Source organism: Neltuma alba, unplaced genomic scaffold, assembly GCF_004799145.2.
Source record: "Neltuma alba isolate B1F8T4 unplaced genomic scaffold, ASM479914v2 tig00011195_pilon, whole genome shotgun sequence".
Classification (NCBI taxonomy): domain Eukaryota; kingdom Viridiplantae; phylum Streptophyta; class Magnoliopsida; order Fabales; family Fabaceae; genus Neltuma; species Neltuma alba.
In genome coordinates, this window is record NW_021635919.1 from 255,389 (window position 1) to 276,665 (window position 21,277).

General features: G+C 34.5%; 3 protein-coding genes across 4 annotated transcripts; 1 reads left to right on the forward strand and 2 right to left on the reverse strand.

Moving 5' to 3' along the window:
• The first annotated feature begins 955 nt into the window (after window positions 1-955).
• Window positions 956-1,651, forward strand: LOC114762149 (uncharacterized). Its single transcript, XM_028951608.1, has one exon. The coding sequence runs from the start codon at window positions 1,172-1,174 to the stop codon at window positions 1,472-1,474; it is 303 nt and encodes a 100-aa protein (XP_028807441.1). The 5' UTR covers window positions 956-1,171; the 3' UTR covers window positions 1,475-1,651.
• A 2,490-nt stretch (window positions 1,652-4,141) lies between these two features.
• Window positions 4,142-9,739, reverse strand: LOC114762114 (casein kinase 1-like protein 2). 2 transcript variants are annotated; one of them, XM_028951574.1, is made up of 15 exons: window positions 9,523-9,739; window positions 9,322-9,424; window positions 9,190-9,230; window positions 8,255-8,324; window positions 7,995-8,143; window positions 7,807-7,902; window positions 7,636-7,706; window positions 7,320-7,381; window positions 7,163-7,226; window positions 6,999-7,083; window positions 6,776-6,902; window positions 6,596-6,678; window positions 6,457-6,520; window positions 6,048-6,190; window positions 4,142-4,837 (listed from the first exon to the last, which is right to left on the reverse strand). In XM_028951574.1, the coding sequence occupies exons 2-15, from the start codon at window positions 9,395-9,397 to the stop codon at window positions 4,547-4,549; spliced, it is 1,422 nt and encodes a 473-aa protein (XP_028807407.1). In that variant the 5' UTR covers window positions 9,398-9,424; window positions 9,523-9,739; the 3' UTR covers window positions 4,142-4,546. The 2 variants fall into 2 exon arrangements, with proteins under 2 accessions (XP_028807407.1, XP_028807406.1); XM_028951573.1 differs by having other exon boundaries at window positions 9,322-9,431; window positions 9,523-9,738.
• Window positions 9,740-13,020: 3,281 nt separating this feature from the next.
• LOC114762148 (probable phospholipid-transporting ATPase 4) lies at window positions 13,021-18,886 on the reverse strand. The gene is made up of 10 exons (XM_028951607.1): window positions 16,986-18,886; window positions 16,738-16,848; window positions 16,177-16,453; window positions 15,998-16,086; window positions 15,807-15,888; window positions 15,511-15,720; window positions 15,092-15,217; window positions 14,272-14,370; window positions 13,979-14,170; window positions 13,021-13,889 (listed from the first exon to the last, which is right to left on the reverse strand). Exons 1-10 carry the CDS (start codon window positions 18,794-18,796, stop codon window positions 13,206-13,208), a joined length of 3,681 nt encoding a protein of 1,226 aa, XP_028807440.1. The 5' UTR covers window positions 18,797-18,886; the 3' UTR covers window positions 13,021-13,205.
• Window positions 18,887-21,277: the final 2,391 nt, after the last annotated feature.

A 21,277-nucleotide genomic window follows, 5' to 3' on the forward strand; every position in this document is an offset into this window, starting at 1 on the left:
TCCATTTCACATGGTTTCGCAAAAAACAAAATAAAAGCTTAAAAGAAGTGAAACTTCCAACAATATTTTAGTACGCTTTTTATTACGTCTTAAAAATTTATTATCAGGCTTCCCAAAATATATAAATACTCCTCCGGTTCTAAATATAAGAATTTTTTTATAGTACAAATTATACTACAAAAAGTCTTATATTTAGGATCAGAAAAGTATATAATTTTAAAAATTTTGACCTAAAACTTTTAAGGGTCATTTTATAAATTTTTCAAAAATAGAAAAGTCAAACACTTAAATTATGGAAATTATTTAATACAATCCAAAGACATTTGGAATATGTGGCAAAGCTTAAACAAGAGGTTATTGCGGGCTCAGGCCAGCATCATTTTTGTTTGTTAATTAAGTAAAATTAGAAGCTTCAACCAGAGAATCAGGGTGATCCGTAATAAGTTTGTATTTTGTGAAATTAATACTTATATGATAAATCAAATAAATAAATAAATCATAAAGAAAGCTGTAAAAATATAAACTTTTATGTTTTCTAAACCCAAACTACAAGTTTTCATATATATAAGTATATATCTTTTTAGTTTTTTCTCGTTCCTCCTCATTTAATATATTCTTTTTTGTATTAATGTCTCACACAAATATATAAAACTCAAATAATATATTATTAATACTATCAAAATCAAATGTGAAATTATTGCAAGTCATTCTCACCAAAAGCCACAAATATTGATTTCTTTTTCGGCTTTAAAATTTTATTTTTACAATCAATAATAAAGATCCACGGTGTACCTGAACCAGTCAAGTTGAAAACCAAAAGGCAAAAAGGCAGAACCTTCATGCAATTCTGCGGCGTTAAGCAAAGCAGAAAGCGTCACTATACCCCACAAATTCCATTATAAAATAAAACACTAATAATAACACCATCATCATCATCTTCAACCGCTTCTAATTCATGGAAGATTCTGATTATATTAAGCAAATCTTGAAGGGCAAAGTACCAGACAATCATAGCACAATTCAGGGGGGAAAACAAGAAAAAGAAAAAGAAAACCACAGGAAAAAAGCAAACCCATCAATCATTTCTTCACTTTCCTCCTCCTTTTCTCGCCTCATAATAAAGACAGCCTCTGTTTTACCATTTTCCCCTGTAACCTGAACATTTCCCACCATGGAATTCAGATCCAGATCATGCAGAGATGAAGGTTGCCACGCAGGAGGGCGGGGATTCCCAGGAAACATGCAAGATCTGAGGAGTTACAGTGCTAATTATAGTAGTCAGAAGGAGGGGAAGATGAAGAAAGGGAAGAAAGCTTCAAAAAGTTGGAGCTTTAGTGACCCAGAAGTGCAGAGGAAGAAGAGAGTTGCTAGCTACAGAGTGTACGACATGGAAGGCAAAATGAAAGGATCTCTGAGAAAAAGCTTCAGGTGGGTCAAGAACTCTTACAACCATGTGATCTATGGATGGTGGTGATTAATGGGTACTTATGAGTTTGTACTGATCTTTCTTTAAATTCTGAATCCTTTTTTAAGTAAAAATTGTCCCTCTGTAATGTATTCTGGAGTTTCATGAACTATCATGTTTATGTATGGAATTACCAAACTTGGTCATTTTCAGCTCATCTTTGAAGTATGGTTCTGTGTTTTGAAATGGAGTTTTTTTTTTTTTAGGCGGGGGCCGATCAAGGAGTGTAAGAATTGCTAGGTTAAGTCTGTTTCTTTGTATTTGTTGCTTGTTTCCTAGTTATCATTCCAAAAAAAAAAAGGAGTTTTTTTTTTTTTAAAATTATTGGGGGGGTTAATTTTCAGTATTAATTATTTTTGAAAGCTAACTTGGTTTTGTGGGGATTAATCTGTTTCAGCCTCTGATCCTGGTATATATGCTTTTCAATATCAACCTGTTTCACTAAGATGTCAAAATACATTTTGATCGTGTGAGGCAGAATTTCGTTAATGTTTTTATTTGGCTTCCTTAATCCTTACTCAGAAAATTTAAAAAGGGAAATTGGCTATTAAAAAAGAAACCTCTGCCACTTTTTTCTGCGCATATTGTGAAGAGTATTCCTGAACATTTTTTTTTAAAAAAAAATTCTTCTTCATCTGTCTCTCGTATGATAGTTGTTGAATTATTTAGATTACGCATGAATAATTTATAGTTTTAAGTTCTAACACCTCCACTGTGACAGGCCTAAAAGCATGCTTTAACAGTTTGAACTCTTTAATATTACACCAGAAAATGATTTTCCTGGCATCAATGAGTTGGTGCGCGTAAAATAGTATTGATCTGATACTTAATATAGAACCTAATTATTAAGTTGATTTTGGTTTTAAATATAAAACATATTTCTTATATTTATCGATTTTTTCCAAATTATACCTATCGATAGTCCCTCAACTATAATTAAGTAGAAGAGGGAGAGAAAACATTAAGGAAGATGGTTATAGTGTTTTAGAAAAAAACATGTTATATTTCTCGTAATTAACTAACTTACCTAACTTTTTTAATCTAATCAAATTAGTTAAATAGGTCTTATATTATGTACCGGATGAGTACTTTAAAATGTTTCCAAACAAATGAAGCCACGATTATAATTTCCCCCTTTCGTTTGTACGACTAATGATAACACTAGCGCAACTCACTGAACAAGGAACCCCATTTCGTGATAATAATTATATAGAATCATCAAATTAGAAGTAAACGATTTATAAACAGAATAGTTATCATTGAATCAAGGGTAAAGGTGCAAATTTATTCTAATCTTATTTTTTAAGTGTATCCAACACCCAATCTTTTTAGTGACGCAATTTTGCTATTTTTTGGGTGCGTTTTTACCGATAATTTTTTTTTTAAAATACACTTTCACCTCTGATTTTTGGATGCAACTTTAGCTCTAGAGGATAAAGTTACACACACAAAAAAATCATGAGTGAAATTACACCACTAAAAAAAATTAAGGTGTTAGGTGTGGCTAGAAAACAAGACCAAGGCATACATTTGCATCTTTTCCCAGAATCAAAGATCGAAGATAAATATCCAAACAGGACCAGCAAAAAATCTGGTCCTTCATAAATTTGTTTTTTTTTTTTTTCCCCTTTTATGACTTATTGAAGAAACGAATTTAATTATGGGGATTGATTTGTCACTTCAAAATTTAATTTTGTAGATAAGGTTATCATTTAATCTATGATTGAAGATAAATAGCGCCCCCCGGGCCGGGGGGCCGCACTGAGAATCCTTGTTAACACTTACCCTCAATCTTGGCTTTAAACTTTTCCATTCTTTTGTTTCATACGCGACACTCGAATGGAACGTAGTGCAGTTAGAATAGCTTACGAATACGATTTACGCAACCAATTAAAGTTACGAATTATATATAAACTCGATAAATTTGAAATTTATTAAGGATGATAACACTAATCGCATCAGTCTCATGCTTCCCTTTACGTTGAAATCTCTCATAAGACCTCGCGGTAAAAGCAGAGCTTATTATTGGTGTTAGAACTTCAATATGCGAAAAGCATTTATGGATACAAATTATGACAAAGCTATGAAGAGACGAAATACTGCTTCAATCAAAATTTCAAGTAGACAACACAATTCAAAATAAAGCAAAATCATATGCCTTAGGAGCCCTAGCTTCACGTTTAAATGCCTACAGCCTACCCATTTTCAGGAGCTTCTGGTCTCAACTCTTGAAACATTTTGTAAAAGCAACACCAATCAAACCTGGAATCTGGCAAAAATAAAAAATAATTTACAAAAACAAACAAACAAACCAACCTCTTGGTGTAAGTAACCCATGCTATTCTTTCAGGGGAAAAATCCAAATGACCAACAGAGTGACGGACACTGGTACTTGAAACTGACCCTGATAGAGTAGAGAATACCCAAAGGCACAAAAAGCAATTCTCTCCACCAAAGACCTCAACAGAATAACATAGGGACAAGGGTACACCAAACAAAGGAGGTCGTAGTTGTCAAGCCCCACCAAATCAATGTGAACTTGTAAAAGATTAATCAATGTAGAGTTCAAATAAATAGCAGTGTGTGAGACAATCAGCATTAAACAGGAAAAATAACGCCATAAGTTGATCAAATATTTTGACAAAATATACTTGAAGATCAAAAGCTCCGACTTAGTTGTTATACAAACAAGACATCTTCAACCCATAATCATGTTCACATCTTGCTCAGCGATCACATAATCTCTCGCATTCCCCTACTTAGAAGTCCTCATAGTATAATAGTTTAAATTCAAATATTTCACAGATATCAAAAAGCATGGTTAAAAAGTGAAGAAAATTTATAGTAAAAAGGACGCAAAGCCAATATCAGTACATTAACAGTATTAACAAAAGCCTCGTTAACAGGCCAGAGATTGTCAGGAATCCACCTAAGCATGTCTTTACTGTATACTTCTTAAAGTGACTTCCCAACTTGTTGCAGCTTTCTCCCAACAATGCACAGATAACACTCCTTTGAGTAAAGCATGTGAAAGAGTATGAAACTTTTTCAGAATTTACAAAGTACCAGGAGAGGCAACTGCTAATACTGCACCCTATCATCATTAAAATGCAGGCCCTCGATGCCTCTGAGTGTTGACTCAAAATTCTTTGCATTTGACACGTTTCTTCCAGATGAAGTTCTGTTTTGTTCTGATGATAAAATAGGTGAACCTCTTTGAGCGCCAGAGACTTTGCGAAGTGCTCCAGGACTTGCATCCACAGGAAGATGGTGAGAGCGTTCAGTCTCACTGCTAACAATTGCATCACGACTGCCAGAAACAGCACCTCGTCTTTGTGATCCACTTGACCGGAAGAGATTGGAGCTTGACAACTGCATAATCAATACAAAAGAAGTCAAAAGTTTGACAGGATGCTAACTGCAATAGACTATTAACAGGCGGACAGGTGCAACATTAACTGACAGGAAATCACAGCATGATCATAAAGCATCTAACGAGATCAGATCTCCTTACTTAAATGCCACAAGCAAAACAAAAAGGCTCAAGTTGTTTTCATTCACAGGAAATATGAACTATAACCACACTAGAACATTTCCCAAACTCATCAGAAAAATGATAAAGACCCAACACTTAGCATCACAAGTTTCTTCTACGGTAAGCATATTCTATTCCTAAATTCCAATAAATGTTATTTTCCAAACTTCTTTTTCCAGTATTCCTCCTCATTATCTTTCACTTAAGATGAATTGCCAATAGGATGAAGAAGGTTTTTCAGACTTCCCTGGAGCCAGAAGGCAACAGAATAAAAGAGATTACCTAGTAATGAAGAATAAGAAAAGAACATTCAGAGTGCCGTTGTTAATGGTGGTATTCCTAATTATTTGTGAATGGGGAATTATCCCATCAATGGAAGCTAAAAATAAAATGGAAAAGTCTAGGAAATGTTTTAATTGCTCTATTTTATGTTAATTGCTTTCATTCTTATTTTAATTGAAGTCCCAATAATCTCTATCCAACTTCACTTGGCCCTTTGGCAGTCCAAAATAACAAGTTTATAATCATTTAAAATGCATTAGCATGTTTTTGAAAGGACTCAAGGACTTATAAGGAATATTACGATGTAAAAAGAGATGCAAATTGGCATCTCCTTCCCGCCACCGACACCCTAGTCAATAGGACTAGAGCTGACTCCCCTTCCTACCCAATGTAGAGTCACCAGAAGAAAATATGCAGAAGGGTAGCTTGTTGGGGATATCTCATTTTCTCATTCAAAATACCCAAGTGCGTGCGTGCGTGATGCTTAGTTTTTCAAGCCTTTGTAGGTTAAAGCTAATGATTTTTTTCCAAGCATTCGTGGGTTAAAGCTAATGGTTTTCATTTACAGGAGGGTTTCCCTTCTGGATTTGCCAAGGGATTGGAGAGCTCTTTTGAGCTAATGAGTCCACAATTTTTTTCCTTCAGAGGATTCTCAATAAGTCCTTTTTTCTATCCAAAGTGAAAAGAACTTAACCTTAATATATCAACTTTGTTCAAGAAATACACCCAAAGGAAGAAAATCCTCAGTAGTCAAAACATACACACCGTAACATCTTTAGAACCAGCCAAGTCATTTGCAACTGGGGCCTTTTGTCTCGGTAAGATGCCATCATTTGCAATGGGTCCAGAGTTTCTCCTCCGAGTAGGATCTGATGAAGTCCAACCAGTGTGCCTACCATCTTCCCCACCTACAATCAAGTCAATATTCTGTAAAACACACAATCACAAAGGAAAATATTTGACACCAATCATAGACTAACATAACCTTGTAAAACCATTTCGCAGATATTATAATTTTTTATTTACACTCACCAACATGGAAGAAGTTAAACAAGTAAAAGAAAAGGTGGCCTTACTTTCTTCAAGGCATTTTGATCAAAGACATCTCAATCAATATACTTATAGATCAGTGAATTAAGAAAATAAATGACAATATAAACATATAATTACATACCTAGATGTCTATCAGCATTTGCAACCATTGGTGGCATGCCAGAGCTTGGTCCAACACCAGGACCCTGCAAACAACATTTCTACTAAGATCACCTAGGCCAACAAGTGAAGAGAACAACCAAATTGAACATATCACTTACAACACCACGGGCAGGAGGAGTGGCAATTTGAGATTGTTGATATTTCAAAATGGTCCAGTCGAAGACATAATCAAACTGAAATCCTGGTGAAACCAGAAAACAAGCATGACAGCAAGAAATAATTAACACAACCATCTAAAATGAAATATGATCACCAAAAACAACTTAGCATCCACAAACCTTCACGAATAAAAAGGTCACGGAAGAGCCTCTTTAGATAAGCATAATCAGGTTTATCATCAAACCGAAGTGACCGGCAATAATGGAAGTATGATGCAAATTCTGATGGATAACCACGGCAGAGAGCCTACAGAAAATGTAATCCGTATTCAGTTATGATATAGATATTGATTACAAAATTACAACTGATATGCACGGACACAGTCTCAGCACATAATTTTACCTCAATAGAAGTAGAAACTTTCTTCTCACTAATCTTTTCATACTTCTGCTTCTTAGTGCCAGCTTTCAGTCCCTGCCAAGGAAGGCTACAGAAATACCATGTCAAAATTTAATGCTTAGAAATAAGAAGAGGTATAAGAGGTAACAAAGGCACAAGAGGTTTACCTTCCTCTCAAAAAATACGTAAGAACGTATCCAAGTGACTCCAAGTCGTCTCTACGGCTTTGCTCTATAAAAGAATAAAAGGACATTATCCAAAATCAGAATACCAGCTGACCACCAATGAATACAAAAGAAAGGGAATATTTTTCAGGATAAATACCAATTCCAAGATGAGTATTCATGCTAGCATATCTTGCAGTTCCTGTTAAATTCTTATTCTCTCTGCAAAAATTAGCAGTATGTTAAATTATCATACACAGAAGAAAAGTACATTAATAGTTAAAGCCACCAAAAAAAAAATGTCATATCAATATGAATAGTTCAAAAAACTGACTTCATGATATTCAAAGTAAAAATATATATAAAAACATACATTATATACATACACATGTGCACATCTCAGAGGGTAAATTACCTAAACATAGTTTCATAAAATAGCAGATCCAGTATATCTAATTTGTTTAAAGAATAATTACCTGTAAGGGATATGCTGATGAGTCGAAGTGTCTCTATATTTCTTAGCAAGGCCAAAGTCAATGACGTACACCTACAAGAGGGGTAACTTAGAAAATTATACATCCATATAAAGCATGACAGATGATACATTGTTGTAAAGAATTATAAATAAGCTAGCACTAAAGTAATACTTGATTAGCACGCCTCCCTAAACCCATGAGGAAGTTGTCTGGCTTGATGTCACGATGTAAAAATGATTTAGAATGGACAAATTCAACTCGATTTATCTGAAAATAGTCCAAGGTAGCACATTTAGTAACAATAAAAACTGAGAATGCGAAACAAAAGAAAAAAATGTTCAATAGTGCAGGAACCCTACCATCTGATCAGCAAGCATCAGAACAGTTTTGAGGGACAACTTCCTACTGCAAAAGTTGAATAAATCTTCAAGACTAGGCCCCAGTAAATCCATTACAAGCACATTGTAGTCTCCTTCAACTCCAAACCATTTTAAGTTTGGGATTCCAGCTGTCAAAAACAGGTAGTCATAGAAACTGTTTAACCTACGAGAATAATATGGAGCCTGTGAAAAAAAAAAAAAAATCCAGTACGCAGAAATATTTTGGCAAGAGTCATTACTTCCTCCCTGTAGTATTTTATACAACTTCGATTCATACAACAGTTGGGGGTGCTTGGTCTTGACATTTTCCTGAGTCAAAAGACAAAGGGGAGGAAAACATTTCATTAAACACAACCCTTATCCCTAACATAGTTCGCCAAGATGTCAACCACCATCAGTGACCTTCATGACAAACTTAATGAAACCCTAAAAGTTGCATGAGGGTTAAAACTGATAATAAAACAAAGCATAGCATGAAGAAAAGGATCCAAGAAATTGAGTTCAGGCCTTAGGCAATGTCTATCAGGTAGTAACCAATGCTCCAATCACCATATAACAGTATCCAGGCCAAACAAATAAATATCAACAAAATATTCAGATAATTATAACCTTAAAATTCATATCGATCCCCCAGAATCTAGAACAATAAGATATACATAAGATATGAAGGAGACATCTGAAGACAATCGTCCGCCTTGTGCAACCGCAGCACTAAAGCATAAAAATTTTAAACCTATCAGCGAACTCCTTTCTACCAGAACTGATTGAGGAAACTACGATGAGACAACCCCTAACAGATTCTTAAGGGGGGAAACAAAAAATTATCAGGATAGTACAATAATCTCTTTTTTTCCTGTACTCATTCTTCATCAAGTTCTCCAGAAGTTAAGCAAATTAGTCGGGGCATTCATAATGCATTAAAAAAAATCAAACTTGTCACTTGAATTTTAAGCACGCATCTAATCCTACAATGTGACACTACGATGATCTACATTTCCCAGCAGCATATTCGAGATTTTAAACTAAAAAACTAGATTAATATATCAGTACTGAGTTGAAACAAATCTGCAACATGTTTTACGCATTGGCAGTGATTTATAAACTACTATCCCGAACTCGCCCATGACAGAGAATTTTTTTTCCAAAAGAAAAAAAATCAAATCAGAGTACTCACAAGCTTAATTGCAACGTCTTCATTTGTCTGAATATTAGTACCTGACAACCCGAGAAAATGGAAATCAACAAAAATTCAGAATTCCTCAGCACAAAAAGGAACAAATTAAAAGCGAATGGATTCAGAACTTACCGAGGTAGATCTCTCCAAACGATCCGCTGCCAATCTTCCGGCCGAGACGGAACTTGTTTCCAACTCGAGGTTCCATCCAGCAAAATTTGATCAACGATCAGACCTAAAACCTAGAATTAAATAAGCAAAAAGTGGTTGGACTTCATAACCCCTAGAAAAGGAATTTTCTTCAGAAATGAAAATTGGAAACGAAACACCAACCACTTCAAGTAGGCATTGCAGCAGGAAAATCGAAGGCTGATGAAGAAAGAGGAAAGGGGAGAAACGGTGGAACAGAGGATTAAAAGAGACCAAAAGCAATTGAGCTCATAGAAGTTCGCAGGGCGGAAGATGAAGAGCGGGAGAAGAAAGCCCCAGAGAGCGTCATGGCGCTTTGATCCAATGGACGCGGATTTTCTCGCAGCCGGCTGAGGCTGTATTTTTCATTTTCTTCGCCATGCCTTCCCACTTTTCCATCAGAGACTCCTAGCGTCTAAAACGACGACGTTGTTTTCATGAGTCTGGGTGCTAAGTGCTGATTATTATGGTTGGGGAAAATTAACGAGAAAATTGCATTAATGTTTGACGTGAGAGAAATAAATAAAAAAAATTACTTGAAATTATCAAATTGATTTAAAGTTTCAACATCATTGTAAGAGATTTTATTTATTCAATTATTAAATTGTCCTTCTTTTTTTTAAATTATCAATTTTTTTTAGTAGCATGCGTTAGCAATTGAAAAGACAATCATTTACTTAGCCATATATATTGATATTTCAAAAGGTAATATTAACAACTTAAAGTACAATAATTAATAATTATTATGGTAGCCATTAATAATAGATTTTCTTAGAGCATCAAAAGAATTTCAAATTAAATATGCTAATGTGATATACTGAGAAAATCTGTTGTTGATTGTTATACTTTAAGTTATTAATAATAGCCATTTCAGTTATCAATGCATAGTTGAAACAAAAAAGATGATGCTAATTTAGTAATTAAACAAGTGTAATATCTTACAATAATAATGAGATCCTTTAGAACTTCAGATTAATTTAATAATTTCAATGGATTTTTGTATCTATTTTCTTGGATGAGACCTAATGTGAATTTTTCAAAGTTAATCTTTTCTTCTCACTTGTAATTTAATATCTAAATTTAACTTAGGTGTTATAATTTTAAATTCTTTTAACTTTGATTTGATGCAATTCATCCTCTATTGTTTAACTATCTAAAAATTTACTTACTACATTTTAAAAAAATAAAATTATATATTTTATGAAATTCATGGATTAAAATTTTAAATGGTTATAACTGTTGAAAATATGTTGTAATAAGTTAAAATTTAGGTGCTGCTATACAACTGAGTCAAAATTATAGGAATTAGATTGTGGAGTCAACATGTAAGAATTAAGATATAATTTAGTCAAAATTAAAGGCTAAGTTATAATTAAATCAAATCAAAATTATAGGAAGTACAAAATTAATTCTCCTTTTTTGGTTGGTGCTGCTGCTGTTTACGGAACAATTGTTCATGAGCATCTTCCTCACAATATTATCCTGAGCCAGTAAACTACTTTAATTTTTTGTCCAAAACATGTTTTCATAATATTTTAAAGAGCTAAGGTACATTCACGGTTGCAAACACTAATTTTTTCCAGCCACATGGAACCATTTTTTTTGAAGTAAAGGCAAAAAAAAAATTATAATAAGAATGTTTTTGATAACTGATAAAGATGCAATGGAGTGTATATTTATGTTCTTTTTAGCTGCATCCCATACCACACACCATTCGAGTCCCACCCCCTGAAGCTGCTCAACAGCAGGTCATAAAGTAAGGGGGCAGAAACCAGAACCTATCAGAAATTGTATAAAAATATTTTTATGAAAAAAAATGAAACCATAAAAAAGGAAAATCTTAATTAAAAGCAATATACTTCCTCTAGTCCTTAATATAAGGCCTTATTTGACTTTTATTTTAATATTAAATATAAGACCCCAATCCACTTTGTCTCTCATATTTATACATTTTTTTCTAAGGTAATCTTTCTAACAATGATAATTCTAACTAATACACTTAATTAGCAAGGATATTTTAGGAAAAATAATATCTATCTATTACAAATAACTAACTTAACTTATTTCTTTAATTTCTTCAAATTAGTCAACTAGCTCTTATAATTAGGATCGGAGGTAATACATAATAACAAGGACAGAAGAAAATGTTTATAATATTTTTTTGAGCAAATAATATATTAAATTAAATCGATCTTAAAACTGAAGTTATCGAGTTCATATAGTTGGTACGAGTTTCAGTTTAGATACTTATTTGTGGAGAGCAAAAAGCTGCAGATAGCTTTTTGACCCTACAAGAAAAGACCATTTTGAAGACCTTAACAGTAAATTTTTCTCTCTTTTAAGTAATATGGATTTGAATCAGTTTTTGTCTATCATTTAACCATATCTCCCTTTAATGTTGCTGGTTGATTGGCTTCCTTGAGTCTTTCAAAATAGGGTTCTTTTGTTATTTTATTGGAAACCTTCTGTTCACCTCCTGTCTTTGATCGTGAATGTAGGCAAAAGGATCAACCACATTGTATCGTCTGAGTTAAACTTACCAACTACTTTAAAGGAATTGATGAAGTAGCACCAATGAATATGATTACTAAAAATTTGGAAGAGACTGCAGAGCTGGATTGAATAAGTCGGAAACAGAGGCTTGGCACGAACGTCTATGGACAAAGGTACCAACCAAGTTCTTACCTTCGTCTAACCCTTTTTCTGACTAAAACCCAAAAGCTTTCTTCATAAGTTGTCGGGGCAGGCAGCAGCATAACCATGTAGCGCCAAGGTACTTGGGATGAAATTCGGGTGCTGATCCTGTGGGTCAATTTTCATTTGGTTGGGAGGGACAGACGTTTGTACATAGATGTCATTGTTAGAAAGTTAGTTGGCGTTGTGAACAATATACGCTTAAGGATAGACATTTGTTGATAGATATCATTATTTACTTCTTTGATCCTATTTATAAGGCACTTCCAGCATGTTTCACACAAATCAAGGAAAGCCTTAAATTTCATTAACTCTCATTTAAAATTTAATGACTTTCAAACTTTTATCCCTATTTAATATACATTATACTTCATATAAACAAAGTTAACACAATAATAAATAAGGAGTAAAATTATACATCAATACATAAAATTTCTCTCATTACCTTATAAATAGAATAAAAAATACATTCTCTTTCTATCCTATAAATAGGACCATAGGAGTAGTTTGTGGTTGTGAACCACCAGTTTCTCAATTACAAAATTAAATCATTTAAGATGATCTAATTTGAAATGTGAGAATGCAATTTTAAATAGCACTCCTTTGTTTCTTATTATAAGCAACATTAAACTCCATTATGTAGATCAAAAGTTAGTTAAAGATAATAAATAGGTAAAAGCTAGAAGTTCTTTATCTAAAATATCCTTATTTATGAGAGAGAGAGTATAAGAAAATTATTATAATAAGAAAAATTATGAAACAAGAGAATATGTGATGAAAAGAGATGATAGTTTGGGAAATGACATAACAAATATATTAAATATTAAAATAAGTAATTAATTGGGGTAAGATAGAAAATTTGCTACAAAAATTTAAGACAACTTACAAATAGTATTAAATATTGATGCAACTCTTGTAGTTGATATAGTTCAAAATTTACAAGGGGGATGTAATTTCTCACGTCTATAATCCTAAACAAAATAATCACACTTGTTCCTTTATCTGTATGACGCATAACAGAACGCTTTTCTAAGTCAAATCCCTAGCATCATAACCCACCATTTGATCAAAGAATCATATGCATCTGTACTCAAAAAGAAAGAAGAAAAAGAAATCAAACCAAAATTGTTAAATTATCTGTATTTTCTTTCTGGAGAAGGAGAAGACATGAAAGGCAAGGTTGATTGCTTCTTCTGCAACTTCTGCTTCAAGTTTCTCATCTTAGCTTCAACTCTTGCACTGAATCCGATATTGGTTTTCTGTCTTGCTTTAGACCTTTCCCTCTTCCACATGCGTTGGTCCTCTACGTCCTTCTTGTAGTGCTTGATCTCTCTGATGATATGATGATCCAGGGGATTTTTCCATCTTTGGAAGCATATGTGGGCGTAATAAGGGAAATTACAAGTAACTGTTACTAGACAAGTCACCAACCAATACACTGGTGCAGGAGAGAGAACTTCAAGCAGGATTTGGTAGGCGGTTTTTGAGTAAGTTGGCGAAAGCATGCCATATAGCACCAGGAATATGTACCAAAAGGCTATACTACCTATGATAAATATGTATTGCATCCATGTTACATGGCAAATGATGAAAGCAATCTGGCAGTTGACAGCCCAAATGACGCAAGTGAACATCGTGGTACCGACAACGGCCATGTCAGAGGTCCGGCCATCACCTCGGAAGGCTTGGTCATAAAAAATACAGATGTTGAATAAAAAGACAACGAGGGAGCAAAAAAGACCATTGAGCATCCATCCCGATATTCTATACCAGTCAAAGAACAAATTTCTCGGGCCCTGCTGATATAGTGCAGGAAACTGCAAGGAGAAATATGGCATTATAAACATAGGTTGGGAAGTTTGCTTCAATTGTTTCACATGGACGAAACGCTATGAAAAGGACAAACCTGTAAGCAAACTTCTGATGGAACATCTTGTTCAAAAACTCCAAGTGAAATGACAGGTAATGATGTAAGAACAACATTGAACAATATCATGTACCAGTCATCATAAACTGATTGCCCGGAGAAGCTCGTCATGGCCTCAAAATAAAAGATGGTGAGCCCAAAAGCTATGTTTTTGTAGAAGAAATAGCATATCTGCATGCGTAGAACGTCAATATCAATTTATAATAGAGTGACATTGAGGACATATCCAACATGCGAAAATAATATTCAAGATGAACATCATCAGCAATCACCATTTGAGCTATTCTCTTGTAGCACCAGTGTCCATGGATCACCAAAAGTCGTTCCAAAAATCTAAATTGGGCAATAGCGAAGTCACTAGCCATCACTGCCTGAAAAATTTGCAAGTTTGAGCTCCTAGATTTTAGACATGCTTCTGAAGCAGAAAAACCTGAATGTTCACTTTCTTGACTTCTAACGATGAAAATAAATTTGAAAGAGAGTCCATTGATTGGTAGTGGCTAGAGATCATTTATTATCCCTATAATACTCTACAACAAGTTAATGATAAGAGCTTGGGAATGAATCCAACCAAGTTAGTGTATTTACGTTATCTTGTTTGAAGAATAGTATACAAATTACAGAATTTACATTTTGAGAAGTTGATACTTCCTAAACATGTCATATTTAAAACAATCTACAAGCCAAAAGAAAGAAATTTCTAACTTTTTCTTGATAAAGGAAACCTTGATTTTTCCCCCCTACAAGGCACTTCCATTTTCTCATAATTTAAGAAATTGGTCTGGAGATGACATGACAATGCAGAGCTCACTTCTTCATTGGTTTGTTTATCAAATATCACAAACAGAAACGAAATGACTTGACAAGGTTGCAAAACATTTGCTCCCCAGCATCTTGAGAATTGGAGCTACGAAGGTAAATATCCATAACAGGCTCCCCCTTTCTAAACTTCCTGTCTTTTGAAAACATAGTAATGGAAGCTACACAAGTAAAATTCAGTCGTCTTTGAATATAATGTTGCAATAAAACAGCTAGGAATGCGGCCATATTTTTGTCGCACAACCATGAAGTGTTGGAATGTACATCACTAACCTGCATACCTTCAACCCCACTAATACCAACACCAATATCTGCTTCTTGAATCATGCCAACGTCATTTGCACCATCACCTATTCCTAAAGTGGTCTTCCCAGTGCCTTCTTTAACTAACCTTGTTACCTAACCACCAATGTATTCACAAGTTAATAAGAAAGAACCAGTGGCAACATTATTCTATTTTTCTAGAAGCAGTGAACCATTGCACTTGTGGATCCACTTGAGCTTTTTATAATTAGCCTCGCTTAAACTATTTCAGGACAAGCTTTAATGGAGCCAAGTGTATCATTGTGCAAAATAAACCAAAATTCCCCATAATAGCAGTACTGAAAGTGATAAACAACGAATATGTAGAGTACAAAATGTTAAAAGGATACCTACAGAAGTATAAATGAGAAATGGGAAAAAGGTCCTACCAGTGCCTTTTGCTTGGGAGACACACGACAGCAGATGACAGAGGCACAATCAACAGCCAATCCCAAAAATTGATGCTTCATGTCATCTTCTAAAGTATATGCAAGAGCCTTCCCATCAATAATTAATGCAAATGCAGCATGTGGATCTTTCTCCAGCTTTATCATTTGTGAGGCATTGATGATTTGATTCAAAATGCTCTCCTTTATGGCCTGAGGGTGTACAAAGAGTACGTCTAAAATCAGATGAAACCTATGTCCATAAAGTAAATTTCTCAACTCTCTCAATAAGACAATACCTCTTTGTCAAAATTTGAGTCTGCCTCTTGAATAGATATGCAGATCTGCTTCATGCCCTGTCGAAGCAAACTACAAGAAAAACTGCACCACACAATAAAAGAATATCTTGGTTACAAATGCATGGTAGCTCAAACTTAACTATGACGAGATAGAATAACATAGCGTGCTAAATAATTTTTAGTAGACAGACCCGATGTTGATTGCAGTTTCCATCTTATCCCCTGTCAAAACCCAGATCTTGAGACCCGCTTGTGCAAGTTTATCAATACATTGGGGGACCTGATAAGAAAGGAAAAAAAGTTAAAAATGAATGAGGAAGAAGAAACCTACAACAGTAGATATGGATCAATGAAGAATTATAAAGCCAACCCCATTTTGCAGTTTGTCTTCCACAGCAGTAGCCCCAACAAGAATGAGCTCTTTTTCCATTCTTTCAGCTAATTCCTCAAGCACTGCCTCTCTGTCAGGCCCAACAGTCGTTTTGGCTTTTTGAAACTCATAGTTCCAAGCATTGTACTCTTCCTCATCAAGCTTTCTGTAAGCTAGAGCCAATGTTCTCAAACCATTTTCTCCATATTCGTTCAAATGTTTGGTTGTGGCCTCTAAATACGTCTTTCCATTCTTCGCCAGTCGATCAAATATGATACTGCATAACCAAGTAGAGTGAGATGACGAAAGTCAAAGCTTGATTTGTGTCCACATGTGTACATGTTTGCAGGCTTCTTTCCTTGGACATCTCGTTGGTGCACTGATTTTCATATTTTATTGAAAACTAGAGGTAAGTATACTTTACAAAACTTAATGAAATTTAAATTTCTTTCAAAATTCACTCTAATGGAAAATCCAATTGGAGCTCATTCTTGGTCATTAGCCTCAATATATTCTGTTGAAAGCAGTTAGAAACAGGAACCTGACATTACATAAACTAACCTGTCAGCCCCTTTGCACATAAGAAGTAAACTTCCTTCCTCATCACGCACAATCACTGTCATTCGCTTTCTTTTGCTAGTAAAGTCCAATAGATTCAGGATTTTGTACTCCCTGTATCATTCAGCCAAAAGAAGAATAAATGTAAAATCAAAGACAGAAAAATATTTTGATATAAATAATTGCAAGAATTGTAAACATTCCTCAATGAACAATAAAAGACAAAAAAATATAAGCCCAACGAAGTTTACCTTTCAACAGCTTGTTCTGAAGGTGAAAGCTTTTCATGGATGAAAACACTTGCTTGAGTTCTTTTACAAAAATCAAAACCAAATTCTCTTGCGGCTGCTAAGAAAGCCCCTTCATCAGGGGATTCAGCCTCGTAAGTTAAAGCTCCTGTTTCCTCATTCAGCTCAGGAATGGCAGTATGGCACACAGCTAATATCCGAAAAAACAATAAAAGGACATCAGGATTGGGCTCTTTCAACCAGCTGCAGTTCATGAGGCGACCGTCCTCAAATCTGAAACCCTTTATAGTAGCCTTCTGAGCCTCATCGCCCTTGGATGTAACAACAGTCTCCAGGTCAACATTTTCCCACGAAACAGATGCTTTACCCTCATGTGTGGGTGTATTGGATAGACTTTCCTCCTGCTGGTCCTCCTCAAGTTCAAGAGCCATCTGCTGTGCTGTAGCAAGTTCAACTTCACTAGAACTCACACCATATGCAGCACCAGCAATGGAGCACTTTAAAAAATCCATCTGATTGCAAGTTAAAGTTCCAGTCTTATCAGAAAGAATAGTGTCCACTTGACCCAATTCTTCATTCAAATTTGATGTTCGGGCACAAGCAGGAGTCCCAGTTTCTTCGTGATACATATGCAAGTCTTGTTCAACCAAGTTTGCTTGTAAAACTTTCACAACCTCAATTGAAACATAAAGTGATATGGGTATCAAATATCCATAAAGAATGAGTGCAGTAACCAGATGACTCAACCCAGCCAATAGAGCATTATTGGGATCATACAGGACTTCTGACTGCATGGGCATTAAATACCACCAATTTATTGTTTGGAATCTAGTGATTACAGCGAATATTACTGAACTAACCAAGGATATCAAAATAAGAACAGTGAATAGGAGGTATATGATGTAATCCATCTTTCTCTCTATTCTACTCCTTTTTGAAGGAGATTTTGTAGAATTCTGCATCACTTTGCTTTCATGACCAGTGAAAATGACCACGCCATATATAAAATCAGTGTTCCTGAGCTTTGAATCTCGGAGGAGAATTTGACTGGGCTCAATCGGATGAACCTCACGTTCATACTCAAAATTTCCTACAAATGTGTAGAGACTAGGATTTGGGTCTTCACAACGAATTATTCCCGTGAAATCTTTAAAAGATTCATCATTATATAGAAGCATGGTAACCTCCAAAGATCTTTTCACCTTTAGGTTTGTCTCACCATCCAAATTCATAGTTTCCACATAGCATATCCCATCCTCATAACTGGATGACAAGAAAAGCAAATCAGCAGGAAAAAATTGGTCCTTGTCTACTTTTACTACATCCCCAACCACAATGTCCTGCCATTGTTTGAGAGTGAAAACACCATTGCCCTTGTGGACACTAGCATTCCGGTGATTAACTTTAACATCCTGACGAAACCTGCGCCAATCTTCCAATGCTTCTTTTGCCATGCTAAGGCCAACAACAAATGCTAGAGGAGCAATCATGCTGACTGGAGAAAATGGTGAGATTGGAGAGGCTGAGAGGCATGCGGCCACAAGGAAGTATATATTAGCAACCCGTCGAAATTGCTCATAGAGTGCTTTAGGTAAAAATGTTACAACATTGTATTTTGTAGTTGATATATCATTCCGGCAGTAAATCTGAGGCTTCTTCTCAGAGAGATGAGGGTGGTTGCAATGTACAACTCTTGAAAAACCAGGACCTTGAAGGTTTTGAGCATTCTCATGTGCAGTGTGAGTTCGTCTTAGACAAGCAAATGTGTAAAGATGGCTCCTTTTAATCTTTGCTCTTAATTTACGTAGTCCCATTTAGCCAGATTTCAGCTCAATGCGGTAATCGTTTACACATGCCAACTAAGAACAACCAAGTGTAGCCTTTAGGAACGAATTATCCCCAGTTTCTTCTTCTAAAGCCTAATAAGATAGGCATACGAAAATTATTAACCGCAGCACATAAGCATGATCGTTTGATGCATAAAATGTCTGTATAATATGTAAAGTTGAATAACTTGAAATCAAATTATAAATTCACGAGTGAAAAACAGAGAAAGAGAAATGAAATCCGAGGTAAAATCAACTATTCAAATTCGCAATCATAAGTCAGTTAACAACCATGCCCTCCAAATATTAAAAATAAAACTAAATAAAAAATTGGCCAGCTATTGTCTCTTCCCGACTAACTAATGCATTCATGGTTCTTGGCTTTTTCAAAAAAAATGTAGCAGAAGCAAAACGAATCCAGCTTAGGCAGAAAAACAATTATTAATACACTCGTAACCAAAAGCTCCATATTGAAAAAGAAAATTCCTTTTATGGAAACAATCAACAAAGCTTCAAGATCCAGGTCATGAATGTGAAAATATGAAAAAGAAAATGTACCGAACGCCAGTGAGTGGTTCATCTTCGAAATGCAGCAACGTGGGACATAGGACGGAGACATGAAACATCAAAGGAAATTCGAGTTGCAAATGGAAGGAGACAAAGTCCAGAGAGAGAGTCACTAAAGGAACACCAATCGAAGAAAGGGGGAGAGAGACAGAGGACAGTGGCCTCTATCTCTCTCCCCCTTCCCTCCGGCCTCCTCAGAAGTCGGAAACAGTGTCAGGAATTTTCGGTCCCTCCTTTCCCGCTACATGTATTTTCTCAGAAAATTTGTTTCAAAAAATATTGCATTATTTGCAAGATTTAAAAAAAAAAAGGCAAAAAAAAACCACTAAAATAAAAAAATTACAAATAAAGACTTATGACAATATTAGTATAGGTTTTAATAATAATAATATGAGTTTTTATAGCAATTTTTACAAATCAGTCTTTGTGTGTAATTTTTTTTTATTTAGACGGTCCTTTTTCACCATTTTCTCATTTAAAAAAGAAATGTTGCGAAATAAGCAATTTTTCTTACAGAGTTTTTAAGTTATTTTTTGCAACGTGTGTTTGGCCACATGGTTTTAAGACAAATTTTTTCAACTAAAATTTTGTTCAACTGATAGAGGGTAAAGTCATTTTTTATGTATTTTTTTAAATTATATGAGTAATATTTAGTGCTATCAACAAATAAAAAGTTTACATTATTGTTGGATATAAATAATTAAATCGCATTTGCTGGGCTAAAGGTGGTTTGGAAAAAAAACGTCAATGATAAAAATTTGTATTGTTGGCTTTGAGTTTGCTAAAAAAGAAAAATTACCTATTTTAGGGTTGATGATTGAATAATTGATGTAGTGAATTGAATTCATGCATTATTAGATATAAATATTCATAGCAAAACAAATTATTGATAAAAATATTAATAATTCTTTTGACATGTTTTTTTAATTCATATTATTTAATCCCAAAAATTACTTAAGGTGTATTATGTCTTTTTCACTTTTCTTATTGAGTATAATGTTTCAAGTTTTTCTTCGTCACCATGTTTGTTGCATGGATTTTAACTTGTGTTTGTAATATATTTTCAATATTAATGGTGAAGTTTACTTCTTTTTTTTCAGAGAGTAATTTCACATAATATAAATACCAAACTATATTAAAAAATGATAAATTTGTGTTCACATCTATCATTAAAAAATAATACTCCTCTGATATTTAATATAAGATCTATTTCATTAATTTGATTAGATTTAGAAAGTTAGGTAAGTTAGTTAAGTATAAAAAATGTGACATGTTTTTCTTAAGACACTATAATCATCTTTCTTAATATCATATCTCTCTTCTATTTGATTATGATTGAGAGACTATCATACTATCATAAGGGTAATTTAAAAAAAATTGATAAATATGAAAAACAAATCTTATATTTATAATTAAAATTCATGTAATAGTTAGGTTTTATATTAAAAATAAGAGAGTACAAATTTACAGTTTCAACAACAAATTTAACGGTAATTTAATAATTTTAGAAATTTGCCTCCAGAGTGAATTTTCCCTTCCCCCCTTCGCTCCTTCTTCCTCTGCCTTGCCGCTCGTAGAAGCGCGCCAAAAGTTCTTCTCCATACCGTTCATGCCGTGGTTTGCCAAAACACAAATCCAGCAAGAAAAATGAAAATCGAAATACACAACTGTTGAAACAAATATGAAAATAATGGAGATGAAAACGAAAATGTACCAGTGCTAGCAAAAGTGAAAATAATAATCTCTGAAAACAGAGGCAATGGAGATTGCTCATGCAGCTGGAATCACCACCAGAGATGACGAAAATGAGGCGGAGGAGGAAATTGTTGAGGCCCAAGAATCTCGGGAGACGGCGGAAGTTGAAGAGAGGGATGGAGGTGGGGTTGGAACGGAAGGCGACGG

Bases quoted from the DNA above. Each gene is read 5' to 3' on its own strand.
- LOC114762149 (XM_028951608.1), top strand. From the start codon at position 1,172: ATGGAATTCAGATCCAGATCATGCAGAGATGAAGGTTGCCACGCAGGA.
- LOC114762114 (XM_028951574.1), bottom strand. From the start codon at position 9,397: ATGGAACCTCGAGTTGGAAACAAGTTCCGTCTCGGCCGGAAGATTGGC. The intron at 7,382-7,635 runs GTAATTATTCTT...TAATTTTTGCAG, and splicing joins CATCAGCATATCCCTTACAG to AGAGAATAAGAATTTAACAG. The intron at 6,903-6,998 runs GTAAAATTATGT...CATTTTCTGTAG, and splicing joins AAGTTTCTACTTCTATTGAG to GCTCTCTGCCGTGGTTATCC.
- LOC114762148 (XM_028951607.1), bottom strand. From the start codon at position 18,796: ATGGGACTACGTAAATTAAGAGCAAAGATTAAAAGGAGCCATCTTTAC. The intron at 15,889-15,997 runs GTCTGTCTACTA...TGTGTGGTGCAG, and splicing joins GAAACTGCAATCAACATCGG to TTTTTCTTGTAGTTTGCTTC. The intron at 14,171-14,271 runs GTGATTGCTGAT...CTACGCATGCAG, and splicing joins ACAAGAGAATAGCTCAAATG to ATATGCTATTTCTTCTACAA.